General features: G+C 37.1%; 1 protein-coding gene and 1 pseudogene across 3 annotated transcripts in view; both read right to left on the reverse strand.

Moving 5' to 3' along the window:
* Positions 1–14094, reverse strand: part of ADAMTS6 (ADAM metallopeptidase with thrombospondin type 1 motif 6) — a 270739-nt gene that overhangs the window by 78197 nt on the left and 178448 nt on the right. For 2 of the 3 annotated variants that reach the window (XM_049864257.1, XM_049864248.1), the window contains exons 12-13: positions 11309–11454; positions 8952–9015 (exon numbers count right to left, since the gene is read on the reverse strand). In XM_049864257.1, the coding sequence (XP_049720214.1) occupies positions 8952–9015; positions 11309–11454 (210 nt within the window). The remainder of the gene's footprint in view (positions 1–8951; positions 9016–11308; positions 11455–14094) is intronic. The other variant, XM_049864238.1, reaches the window with a different exon arrangement.
* On the reverse strand, positions 1554–7916 carry LOC126061567 (ribulose-phosphate 3-epimerase-like; annotated as a pseudogene).

A 14094-nucleotide genomic window follows, 5' to 3' on the forward strand; every position in this document is an offset into this window, starting at 1 on the left:
ATTTATAAGAATAAAGTGGTCGATACATATTTGTCTTCTAATTGTAATTCAGGACACGGCTATAGCACTGTTAATTAATGGATCAACTCTGTACCTTATCTTCACTTACCCCGCACCTCTCCCTGGGAACAAGGGCTGTAGTTTCAGGATGTTCTCAGCTATCTGGTTCTGCTGCAGGGTAAGGTTAGACTGGAAGTAAGACGATGTCAAAGGTGACCAAATTCTCAGAGAAGCTTACCTTGCCACACTCACCTCCCAAGGTCTCCATTTGTGTTAAGAGCACTAGATCAGTAACCAGAAATTCTATGCTTTAGTGGATCCCTTCGATGGTACTAGCCTGTTGCTGAGCTTTAATTTCTCATTTTTAAAATGGGGATATAATACTTGTCCTTCCTCTTCAAATACTGATTTGAAGATTTAATGAGATTATATAGGAAAGTACTTTGTAATCTACAAAACATAAATGTATATAATAATAGCTACACTGTATTGAGTACCACTTAAGTACTAGGACTAGTACTACATGTTTTACATGTGTTATTTCTTTTAATTCTCAAAGCAACCCTGAAAGCTTGATATAATTATATCCAATTTATATGGGAGTTAACTGAAGTTCAGTGACATTAGGTGTCTTGCCAAAGTCAAATATCAACAAGGTCAAAGTCAGAATTCAAACTCAAGTCAATTTGATTCTAAATTCCATGCTCCTATCCCTCCCAACTACGCTACAATCCTACCTCCAAACAGAGGCTACAATTTTCCTATCTATCCACAGCCAAGGGAATAGCTGTTTACTGTTAAATGTTCCTAAGCTGTAGAATGAAGAAGAAAAAAAATTACTGAATAACATAGTCCTCTAACAAAGCTGAGAAAACACCTACATACACAATCTATGCTACACAACCTATGCTTAAATTTTAGAACAGACCTCAGACCACCAGGAAATCCCTTTGACTTCATAATTTTTTTTTAATAGTTTCGAAGCATAAAGGAGAGAAAACAGAATTTTTAAGATGCAAGAACAATATGATTTCCCATCCAAGCCAAAACGGAGCTTAGGTTCTTCATCAGAAGCTCTATCCTAGTCATATCATCAAAGCAGATAAACAAATCACAAATAATATGGACTAGGAAAAACAAGATTTTTTTTGCATTTTGGAAAACAGCAAAGCAACACCAGAAAATTCTTCTTAGAAATGCAGAAAAGTCCTTTTTATAGTAGCTGATATGTCTTATTTAGGCTTTGATAAACAATTTGGTTTATAACTTTAATATAGCCATATTTTTTATTCTTTACTAAAATCAACTTTTCTAGGCAGACATTCACATTAACCTTTAAATTCCACTACTTAAAAAAAAGTAGTTACCATACGCACATTGAATTTCTACTCTCTTAGAACATTCTGCATGATAGTTTAAAATCATTGGGATGAAAAATTGCTCAGGAGAACAGAAATGCCTGATTAGTAGTCAACATTCTTTTACGCCAACAAGAAGGAGATTCCATACACGTGATAAGTACTGGACTCCTTGAGATTTAATCAATCAAAAGTTTATTTCTGAGCAGCTCCTGAGCAAATACTTTTTAGAAGACAGCACAAATCTGGCGTCTTTACTTCTCACAATGGCACTACCAAACAATCGTGTTATCTTTTACCTTTGTATATTTATAAAAAAAAGTCAGGACCTCATCAACCATCTAAGTCCAAAGAGTGGAACTGTGTCCTCAACCAATGAACTCTTGGCATCATGACTTCCATAGAATTCTACCTTCCAAACCCAAGTTCCATAAGGCCATGTCTATCAGATTAGCTCATGATGCTAAATACCCAATTATAGTGCCTGAGACCAAATTTATCCAAATCTCCCATGTCTTTAATTAATGACCCTTGTTTCTCAGTAGCTTCTAGGTCAAAAGTATATTAGTTTGTTCCTGCTAAAGCTATTGGCTTTACCTACTATTGTGGCCTGGAGACCATCAGGTGCCTGACAAAGAAAGGGCCTTTGCCTATCTGCGTTTAGAGATTTTGAGGGTATCCAGTGGTGATGTAGGGAACAAACTGCCCATCTACCATATCCTGATGTAAATAATTTGTCTCAGCACTCGGATCTGAATACTTTTGGACTCGAAGCAGGTAATGTTGCTATCGAGAGTGGGTAGGCCAATCTGGTAGCTACTTACCTTTTCCTGATATATTTTTAAATCTTTAATGATTGAAGATTTTGTGTTCATAACTTGTCTCTTTTATCTCTGTAGATCTTTTTCTTTGAAATTGCAGTAAGTGGGACAGGTGCTAAAGGGGACACTGTCCCTGTTTCACTGGAGAGTTCTTTTCTTACTATCAGTCCTATGTTGTTAGGTGCCATCAAGGCAGTTCTGATTCATAGTGATCCTATGTACAACAGAATGAAACACTGCCAGGTCCTGCGCCATGCTCACAATCGTTATGCTTGAGCTCATTGTTGCAGCCACTGTGTCAATCCATCTTGCTGACCCTCTACTTTACCAAACATGATGTCCTTCTCCAGGGACTGATCCCTCCTGATAACATGCCAAAAGTACGTAAGACAAAGTCTCGCCAGCCTCACTTCTAAGGAGCATTCTGGCTGTACTTCTTTCAAGATAGATTTGTTTGTTCTTCTGGCAGTCCATGGTATATTCAATATACTTTGCCAACACCATAATTCAAAGGCATCAATTCTTCTTTAGTCTTCCTTATTCACTGTCCAGCTTTCACATTCATATGAGGCGACTGAAAACATCATGGCTTGGGTCAGGAGCACCTTAGTCCTTAAAGAGACATCTTTACTTTTTAACACTTTAAAGAAGCCTTTTGCAGCAGATTTGCCCAATGCAATATGTCGTTTGATTTCTTGACTGCTGCTTCGTTGGGCATTGATAGTGGATCCAAGTGAAACGAAACCCTTCACAGCTTTAATATTTGCTCTGTTTATCATGATGTTGCTTATTGGTCCAGTTGTGAGGACTTCTGTTTTTATGTTGAGGTGTAATCCATACTGAAGGCTATAGTCTTTGATCTTAACCAGTAAGCACTTCAAGTCCTACTCGCTTTCAGCAAGCAAGAATGTGTCATCTGCATATCGCAGGTTGTTAATGAGTCTTCCTCCAATCCTGATGCCCCGTTCTTCTCCATATAGTCCAGCTTCTCGGATTATTTGCTCAGCATACAGGTTGAATAAATATGGTGAAAGGATATAACTCTGACATACCTTTCTTGATTTTGAGCCACTGCCTCTTGGTCTACGTACAGGTTCTGCATGAGCACAATGAAGTGTTCTGGAATTCCCATTCTTCGCAATGTTATCCATAATCTGTTATGATTCATACAGTTGAATGACTTTCCACAGTCAATAAAACACAAGTAAACATCTTTCTGTTATCCTCTGCTTTCAGCCAAGATCTATCTGACATCAGCAATGATATCTCTCATTCCATGTCCTCTTCTGAATCCGACTTGAATTTCTGGCAGTTCTTTGTTGATGTACTGTTAAAACCGTTTTTGAATTAACTTCAGCAAAATTTTACTGGTATGTAATATTAGTGATATTATTCGACAACTTTCACATTCTGTTGGATCACTTTTCTTTGGAATGGTCTCTTCCAACCTGTTGACCAGGTAGCTGTCTTCCAAATTTCTTGGCATAGACAAGTGAGTGCTTCCAGTGTTGTATCTATTTGCTGAAACATCTCAACTGGTATTCCATCAATTTCTGGAACCTTGTTTTTCACCAGCTTGAATTTCTTCCTTCAGTACCATTGGTTTTTGATCATATGCTACTTCCTGAAATGGTTGAATATCGACCAATTCTTTTTGGTACACTAACTCAATGTATTCCTTCTATCTTCTTTTGATGCTTCCTGTGTTGTTTCAATTTTTTGCCCACAGAATCCTTCAATATAACAGCTTGTGGCTTGAATTTTTTCTTCAGTTCTTTCAGCTCGAGAAATGTGTTCTTCTTTTCTGATTTTCTAACTTCAGGTCTTTGCACAATTCATTAAAATACCCTTCAAATATCAGCGGTGGGAATTAAATCAGCATAGGGACAAACTGTAAATATCTTGTTTAAGTTCTTTCTATTTTTGAACACTATTTGGTCTGCATTGCTTAAATTTAGATTCTAATTTCTCCCTTAACCTAAGCAAAAAGTGTTTTTTTTAGGGACAAACTGTAAATACCTTGTTTAAGTTCTTTCTATTTTTGAAGACTATTTGGTCTACATTGCTTAAATTTAGATTCTAATTTCTCCCTTAACCTAAGCAAAAAGTGTTTTGTCAGTCTTATGTGTTACAATCCAATTCACCAAGGCTAGAATTTCACAGTGGAGGGGTATCAAAGCTTCAAAATGGGAAAATGTTCCTTTGTGACAATATCTCCTTTTGTCATGTCTACCAGACGTTATGAATCTTACAATTGACTGTATTTACCCCTTTACTCTGTTCACGTGGAAGCTTACAGCAAAATCTGTGACCCACCTTTAGTAACTGGAAAAACATTATGGTACGTATTTAGGGTATTGATGCTATTCCAGCTTTATATTATTACCTTTTTCCTCCAATTTTCTCATGGGTTCTATTTTTTAGTTTGTTATTTTCAATGTATTGCTATAAGCTAACTCAACTCTAATCAGAGAGTTAAAACATAATAATTAGTATTGCTATGTATAAAAATGGGAGAACTCCTTAGTTCTGTAACACCAGCTAATCAATCACAGAACTGAAACACTGCTGTACTACATTGAAAACTGATAGGGTATTTGGAATGGGTTACAAAGTCTTAAAAAGAGTTCACGTAAGATCTACCAAATACATGTCAATCAGACTAATATCGCCAAGATTTTCTATTTCCTATTGTAAAGTGTGCTCTGGGCATAAGTCAGAAAGCACAGAGTGGGTCTTAAAGATTCATCATTACACTAGTACTCCTACTGCTTGAGCATCTGACATTGCCTCATTCTGGGCACCGATTAGAAAATTCTTCCAGGATCATTTGAATTTATTATTTATGTTACCCCTTATTTAAGTCTCAAGAAAAGTTTTTGGATCACAAGAAACCAAGTCAAAAATACTCATGAATTTTTTTTTGTATTTTTTGACTGGAATTGACTTTGACTAGTTGGGAAGTTTTCCCTCAGGTCTTCTTACAGGGTCATTCACTATGATCTGCATGATAGTAAAGTATGTAAGTAAAACATGCACTAGTCAGGAAGCTGATCTGATAGAATACAAGTATACTCTCTTGAATCTCTTAAATTAAGGTAGCTCACACATAACAGACACCAGACCAGTATAGGAAAAAAAAAAAAAAAAAAGAACATTTAAGCCACCACATCTTTAGAAAAAAGCACCAAGACACATTAGCTCTATAATGCTTCTACAGCTACACCCATTCTTTGCTAACTGAACTGGAAAATACTAAACTCTTGTTTGCATTATTGGATCTTACCTTAACTTTAATCAACTCACCCTACATTCTTTTATCATTAAATTTCCTCTTCTTTAATATAGCCTATATAACAGACCCTCTTAGAACAGGCTTTTTTAATACAAGAATTTCTGCACTATAGGATATATACATTCCTGAAAAATCTCATTTTGTAAAACTTCACACTAAAAATAGCAGGAGTATGGAAAAAATAGGGTTATAGGCAGACAACTAAAGCCAGAGCACTAACAGAAACAATAATAATTCCAATAAAACACTAGCATGATTTTAAAAATGCATGGAAAATTCCTAACAAAGAATTTAGTACTTTACCTTAAAAAAAAAAAAAGATTAAATAAATTAGCAAGTTAGGATTGAGGCTGCTGAGTTCTAGAGACAAGAGGCAAGGTAAAAAAAAAATCAGGTACAATAAGGACTCCTATGAGAGAGTATGTAGACAAACTGAGAAAAAGGAGAAACACAGGTGTATGGTGATTATGTACAGTATAATTTTCCTGTCGCTTGTCTGTGTCACCAGCTATATTATTTGTTGTTGTTTGCCATCGAGTTGATTCTGACTCATAGCGACCCTGTAAGACAGAGTAGAATTGCCCCATAGAATTTCCAAGGCTTTCATCTTTATGGAAGCAGGATGCCCACAGAGTGACTGGTGGGTTTGAAACTTCAGCCTTTGGGTTAGCAGCTGAGAGCCTTAACCATTGCGTCATAAGGGCTCTTTTGCTGTATTACTTAGTGGCACAAATTCTCTTCATAGTGAGTTAGCTTGGTGGGATATTTTAAATTTCCTTCTGTCAATATAAATCTAGAGAAACTATGACAATTTAAAGTTTTAGTACAGTCCATTCTGTTACAACCTAGTTTCTTCAAAAAAAATTAGCTCTAAGTGACAGAACTATTTGTGCCCTATTTTGAGCTGTTATTACTTAATGGCACGAAATGTGTTTGTTACACATGGCGACCCCATGTGTTACAGAGCAGAACTGCTCCACAGGCTCGCTTATGGTTGGGCATGTGGCCTCCTGGCCAATAAACATGAAGGAAGTTGGCTAAGGAAACAGGAAAGGGCTTTGGGGAAAACTTTTCTCATACTTAAGAGAAACTGAAGCAGTTTATCTCTTCCTTTAAATAATGTCAGGGCAAAAGCACATTAGGTGCTTTGATGCCTCACTTATCTTTCTGACTATCTTGGCAGATATTTTCTAATTTAAAATGATTAAAAAAAAATTTTTTTTTCCCTCTGTGGGAAAGCCTATTAGAATAACCTAGCCTGTCACTACCAGAAATTGAAGCCTTCTATACGTTTATTTTTTAAATAAACTCAGATCTATTTTATTTTGAGAATTTACATATAAGAATGTAATATTTATAATCTTCTTTATAACAATTATTTTTCTACTGCAGAACTAAACTGTCTAGCTCTATGCTGTCCAATATGGTAGCCACTAGCTAGTGTGATTATTCAAATTAATATTTAAATGACTTAAGCTTAAAAATTCCATTCTTCAGTTACAGTAGCCACATTTCAAGTGCTCAGTCATTAATGTGGTTACTGGTTACCAGTCTGGACACTGCAGATGTAGAATATTTCCATCATTGCAGAAAGTCCTGTTAGACAGCGCTGGACTAGATTAAAATTTAGGAAAGTTCAAATTTTCATATAGTACCCATTGCCGTGGAGTCAATTCCAACTCATACACACCCTATAGGACAGAGTAGAACTGTCCCATGGGGTTTCCAAGGAGTGCCTGGTGGATTCGAACTGCCAGCCTTTTGGTTAGCAGCCGTCGCTCTTAACCACTACGTCGAGATTACATTAAAGCAGGAACCACCTTATACAAATTATACACATCTAGCTTTATTATCTTGAATAGCATGAAAATAAATTTTAGTATGGTAACTGATTGCCTCAAGTTTTGAACTGGTGGAGTCCAAATTAATGAAGAAAACATCATTAATTATTTGTGTATCCATGATGTAGTTACGTTAACTGTATCTCCTTATAGTTTGCTAACAGCTGAAACAGAAGGCAAAGATAGTAATAGAAATGTCATCCCACCCATAGTAAGCTCTATAGTTTGAGCATCTAACACAAATCTCCTGGGTAAAGTGCAACAAGCCTGAGCTGTCTGACACTTTTCTTACTCTGTTGTCTAGCATATATTATTCATATTACAAAAAAAAAACAAACCTGAAAAGGTTCAAACCCACTCAGAGGCTCCATGGGAGAAAGACCTGGTGATCTGCTTCCGTAGAGATTACAGCCAAGAAAACCCCATGGGGCAGTTCTACTCTGTCGCATGGGGTCCCTGTGAGTTAAAATTGACTCTTCGGTACCCGACAACAGATTCCACTGCTGCCTCTAGTGTAGAATTCATGGCTTGGTACATCAGTTACTCTCACTGATATCTTTAAACGTCCCTTGATTTGTTCGTTGTTCTGTTGTAATCTCATCTTTCTCTAATCCATTCTCTCTAAAGCATGAATCTGAAACTACCAGTCTCCTATGTAAATCTTTCAGTTTTTTTTTTTAATTGCCTCAAGGTAAAGGCACACTCTTCAACCTCCAGATGTTTCACTTAGTTTACCTTATGCCTAAAAATGCTCTCATTGTCACTCTTTCTTCATTTCTGGTCAGCTCTGATTTCCCCCTTCAGACCCCTAGCATCCTATGAGAACCAAAAAAAATCAAACCTGCTGCCTTTGAGACGATTCCTACCCATAGTGACCCTATAGGACAGAGTAGAACCGCCCCATAGGGTTTCCAAGACTATAAATGTTTATGAAAGCGGACTGTCACATCTTTCTCCCGCAAAGCAGTGGTGGGCTCAAACCTCTGACTTTTCAGCTACCAGCCAAGCGCTTAACCAGTATGCCACCAGGGCTCCTTCCCGTATAGATTACAGCCTTGAAAACACTATGGGTAGTTCTACTTTGTCGTATAGGGTCTTTATGAGTCGGAATTGACTCGACGGCAATGGATTTTGGTTTTATGGATAGTGAACTCCAGAGAGCACAGGAGAGGAGTTTCAGTAGTCAGGAAGGGGTAGGAAATAGAAGAGGGGACATACAGAGCCTTGTGGGATTGGATGGCAAGAAATGAGGGATGACCTGGGAGTCTAGGGCTTCTTGCAGTGTTGAACATAAAACAGGATAAAGAACACAGTAAGATTAATACCGGTGGACTCAAGGAAGACAGTGGTGGTAAATTTGTGAGTGTTTTAGGGCCACAGTTCCAGGTGTGTGGGGCTCTCTCTTCATACCTGTTGGAGAGAGTGTACTTACTCCTAGTCCTGAAGCTCCCCCTTGACTTTTGTTGATGGAATTGATGACGCTGAAGCCAGCTCTAGTCATTGTGAACAACTTAAAAAATTCATGTGACCCTCACACACATGGATTTCTGATGAAATAGCTTGCAATTTAAAAAAATTTCCTAGCTCTAGGGGAAAAGTAGGTTAATTTTTCAAAGCAGAGCTTGGTTTTACTTACATCTGTGTTACAGGAGCGATACCGTTTCCTTTCCCCAAGGCAATACTTTCCACCTCCTGAAGGTCTGAAAAAACATTTTGTTTAACATGTGAATATGTCTATGCACACAAAGAGTACATATTTTTCTTGATAAAAACATTCTAAAGTTTAAGAAAACATAAAATTTGACATTTTATTAATTATTGAAATAAGCTGGTAATTGTTAGGAATAATAATTATAGTTGTTCATCATAAAAATTAAGGTAATTTACTATGAATAACTTTAGAAATATCTTAATTGCCATGATTGACTTACTTAAGAAAATGCAATTAAATTGATGTATTTTTCTAATTATCTTAGTAACCAGGTGCTCAGTTCAACAAAATGATTAAAAAAAAAAAAATCACTTACTTATAATGAAAAGCCATTTGAATTGTATTCAATGAAACCCTAATCTGGTCCTACATGTTCACCAAATAGGAAATAGAAAGTCTGCTTTTTTTGTTGTTGTTTCCTCCAGGATGGAAGCAAGAAGACACTAACTCTCTGGAAATAGCTTCCGTTCAAAGTAAATAATGCTGAATTGATCTCCATCTCATTTCAAATATTACATCAAGTTTTTAAAAATTAAATCTAAAAATCAAATGGCCTTGCATTATATAAATACTTAGTATTAAAAAAACCCACTGCCGTCCAGTCGATTCCGACTCATAGCGACCCTATAGGACAGAGTAGAACTGCCCCATACGGCTTCCAAGGCTGTAAATATTTATGGAAGCAGACTGCCACATCTTTCTTCCACAGAGCAGCTGGTGGGTTCAAAACACCAATAAATTACACATATATTTAAAAGTAAGCAAAATGTCAAATGTGTGATTTGCATGAATTATCCTTTAAAGTATTTAATATTAGGGAATGCCATATGCTATTATTTGGGCATATTATTTTTGAATAAAAAAAAAAACTAATCTCTTAAAGAGGTCCAGATTATTCCCTTAGTATCTGGGTTTATTATTTATTATCATAGGGTTTTATACTTTTGATTAGTAATTTACAATAGCCCAGTGGAACTTAGGCTATTTATTCTGCTCTTGTTTTAAAAAGTTCAAGCCTAAATTATCATTTTGGGTCACTGGTATCAGCAGGTTTTGGGTGGGTATCAGCAGGATAATTAAAGTTACATTTTGAATGCCCAGGAAGACTGACTCTAATAAAGGTAAGGAAATGGCCCATCTTGAACCAACTTGAGAGAAATGGGCTGATCAGACAAAAACAAGGTGGCTGTAATATTATTGATTTCAAGCTCCATTTCACATAAGTAGGTGACAGTGAGCTCTGTTTAGCAAGAAGATAAAAAGTTGGGAGAATGGAACACTGAACTAATAGAAAAGGAAATAATTTCAAGTTATAGACAGTAGAAGAGAAGAGACCATATTTGGAGAGGGGAGCTAAAGAAAGGGGTGCTGAATTGAAATGAGAGAAAAAAATAAATAAAAATAAACCATCTTTTACACAAGAGGAGGAAAAAAGCAGAAGTGATATGATAATATCCTTCTGCATCAAATACTAGCCTGGATAGAAGGCACTGTAGTCAAAAAAAAAAAAATGTAAGCACTTGAAATGCAGCACCTAAGGAGCAATTTTGTCTTGGGGAGGACAGGAAAGTACAACCAGAGGAACAGTCCACCTGTAATGGACATTGATGGGAGGAAGATGCAATACAGCCAGCAAAGAATACTGATGGGGGCTGGCCTTGGGCCAGGGGGACTCTGGCTGGAGAAAAGAGTGGTGGGAGAGGAGCAGTCTGACCTGTATAAAATAGTCTTGGGGAGAAAAGTGGTGGCAGCTTCAGAAGATGATTAATGGGGGCATGTGAATGGAAACTATTTTAACACATGGGCAGTATTCTTTTCATTGTGATTTGTGATGCGAATCAAGGCATTTCAACCCTTGAAGTGCTCTCATTGGTCCTTTTAATACTAATGTAGCAGTAATAATTTTAGGTGACATGTGAAAAGACCTTAGCTTTCCTGGGAATAATGGTAACGTAGCTAAGACCAGACCTGGATTCATCCATAATTCAGTAGTTTTTAGAGGAGGAAATCTATCTGATTATTACTAGATTAAAAATCTGGCTCTACCTGGGATAGATACACAATGCTTTTCTTTTTTCTTTTTAGTTACACAGTAAGGGGGAGGGAAGAAAAAGAAAGTCTGTCTAACAAGGCTCCTCCGCTTTCCTGTGCCTATTGCTTGTTCTGAAGACAAGCACTTGGCTCTCCAGTGAAACGTTTTTACAGATAACATGCGAAACCACAGCTTTGTATCATTTCCAACTGTGTCTTTTTGTTGGCTCCGGCTTACTTTAGCTACTTACGCTGGACTGTCACAGTGTCTTAGGGATGAGGAGACGCCTCCCCCGCAGGTCCTGCTGCACTCTCCCCATAGTGACCAGGGACCCCAGCCCCCATCTATGCTCTGGGGCCAAGTGCCAAAAGGAACACAATCTCCCTGATAACACCACTGCAAGATTTCACAGAAAACACAGAATTAGCTTTTAGGCAGATAGAGCTATCAGGACAGAAATACATAAAGGTTAGGCAATGACCAATTATAGGCATTAGGATTCTTCCGATGGATAACAGGCTGATGCTTCTTTAACCGTGTTTAGACATTGGTAAAAGTGCATGTAACTTGTAAATTAGCTAGACCAGGATCTATAAATCTCTTAACATGTACCAGGAGTGTTAAAAGACCTGACTTTGCAACTTTTTCATTGTTTCTTCTCCTCCAGAATTTTAGTGTTTCTCATTATGGAGGTAGTAGCTACAGACCTCAAAGTCTTTTTTAGATATTTAAGTATTTAACAAAATTTTTCTTTATATTCCACTATTATTAGACTCTTGGAATGATAACACAATATGGAAAGTTCCCCAGTGAGGAATTTTTATGATGGTAATTGCTTTTTCTTAAAAAAAGAAAAAGAAAAAAAGAGGCTGGTTGAGACTACAATGGTAAAAGAATGTGTTGTGGCATTTCATCTACACGAACTCTGCAGACATAATAAAAGTAATGCCAAGACACTAGGGACTGGGTACAAAAAAACCCTTATATACACTGACAAGCCATGTGTATGGCTCCTGCATGAACATGTGTACTGGAATCCTGCTCAGCTTTACTCTGCAATAAACCACACATACTGCACATAAGTAGAAAGCCAGGAATAATTTTCAAGACGCAGACATCGCATAATCAGCTCATAACTCTAGCATGATAAATTTTATTTGCAGAATATGGCAAAATGAGTCTCTAAAAAAAAAAAAGGCATTTGCAGGCTTTTATTGGTGCCTTTTTCTGAATTATCAAACTTTGACAAACCTTGTACTAATGCTATGAAGTCATTTGTTTATATCAATAATAATAGGTAACATGGTTATTAAAGTTGAAAAAGTATCAGCAATGTTAGGTTATTAAATAAAAATTCAATCTTATGTGAAAACGTACAGAGATTATCATGTGGTGCATAAAAAGCAATCAATTTATTATACTAATTCTATCACCAAGCTTTGTTGGTTCTACCTCCAAGATACATGTAGAAATTCGTTCACTTTTCACCATCTCCACTGCTACCATCATAGACCAAGCTGGCCAAATGGCACCTGGTCACTCTGCATCCACTTTTTTCTATGATCCATTCTTCAGAGAGCTTTCAGAGACATCTTTTAAAAATATCTTATCACACCATGTCAATTTTTTCCTTAAAAGACTGCAGCGAATCCCCACTTTCCTTAACTCTGGTCAACAATGGCCTTTGTGATCTAACCTTCTTCAGCCTTATTCTCTGCCTTGCACAGATACTTCAGATACACTGGCCTTTTTTCTTTTTTGAATATACTAAGCTTATTCCCTCATGGCATTTTTATTTGCTGATCCTTCTGGGAATGCTCTTCTTATCATTTCTTATATCATGAGTCAGAATCGACTCGAAAGCAACAAATAACAAATCATTCAGTCTCAGGTCAAGTGTCATTAATTAGAGAGGTCTTCCCTTGACCACCTTATTCTGAAGAAGAAACAATGATTACATATTTCCGTTTCAGCTCCATCATACCACTTAACACTACTTGTAATTACCCTATTTACTATTCTTTTCTTTCTTTTTTTTTAAATTGTGCTTTAGGTGAAAGTTTACAGAGCAAATTAGTTAAACAGTGAATACACAAATTGTTTTGTGACATTGGTTGCGAACCCTGCAATCTGTCAACACCCTCCCCTTTTCCACCCCCGGTTCCCTGATTCCATTTGTCCAGTTTCCCTGTCCCTTCCTGCCATCTTGTCTTAGCTTTTGGGTTGGTGTGTGCCCATTAGTCTCATATACATGATAGAACTATGAAGCACGTACCCCATCTGTGTTATTGTTTTGTGGTTATTATGTGCCATTGAGTGGTTCCAATTCTGTCCACCCTGTAGGACAGAGTAGAACTGCCCCATAGGGCTTCCAAGGGGCGGCTAGTGGATTTCAACTGCTGACTTTTTGGTTAGCAGCTGGAGAAACTCCAAGAGTATGGTCCCTGGACACTATTTTAACTCAGTACTGAAGTCACTCCTGTCTAATCTTTGGCTGAAGAGTGAACCTCAGGAGTGACTCAGGAGTAAGAATTGACACCAACTGTTTTTTTGTTTATTTGTTTGTTTTATAGCCACATGTGGCCAGTGGCTACTATGTTTGACAGAACAGATATAGAACATTTCCATCATCACAGAATGTTCTGCTGGAAACAATGGATGCCTAGAATAGTGCCTGGCATGTAGTAGCAGTAGGCATGCAACAAAGATTTATTGAGTGAAGGAATATATTAGTTAAGTTACAGGACATGTGACCTGTTTTGGTTACTGCATGATAGGAAGGAACTGGAGATACTGGAGGATGGAGGTCAGTTTTGTCTTTCTTTTCCTGGAGTTAGGATGTAGTTGGCACTTAGTGAATGCTTTGGTACTTGTAACAACATAAAGCACTTTTTAGGGGTGTACTAAACAATTATCTTTTGTCTGTTAAAAATTAGGCAAGAGGAAATCGAAATTTGGTTGGCTAATACAAAGAATATTCTGGCCCTAATTCTAATAAATGTTCATATAGAATATTAAGAAACATAATGAGTTTTG

Source organism: Elephas maximus, chromosome 2 (genome assembly GCF_024166365.1).
Source record: "Elephas maximus indicus isolate mEleMax1 chromosome 2, mEleMax1 primary haplotype, whole genome shotgun sequence".
NCBI classification, from domain to species: Eukaryota; Metazoa; Chordata; class Mammalia; order Proboscidea; family Elephantidae; genus Elephas; species Elephas maximus.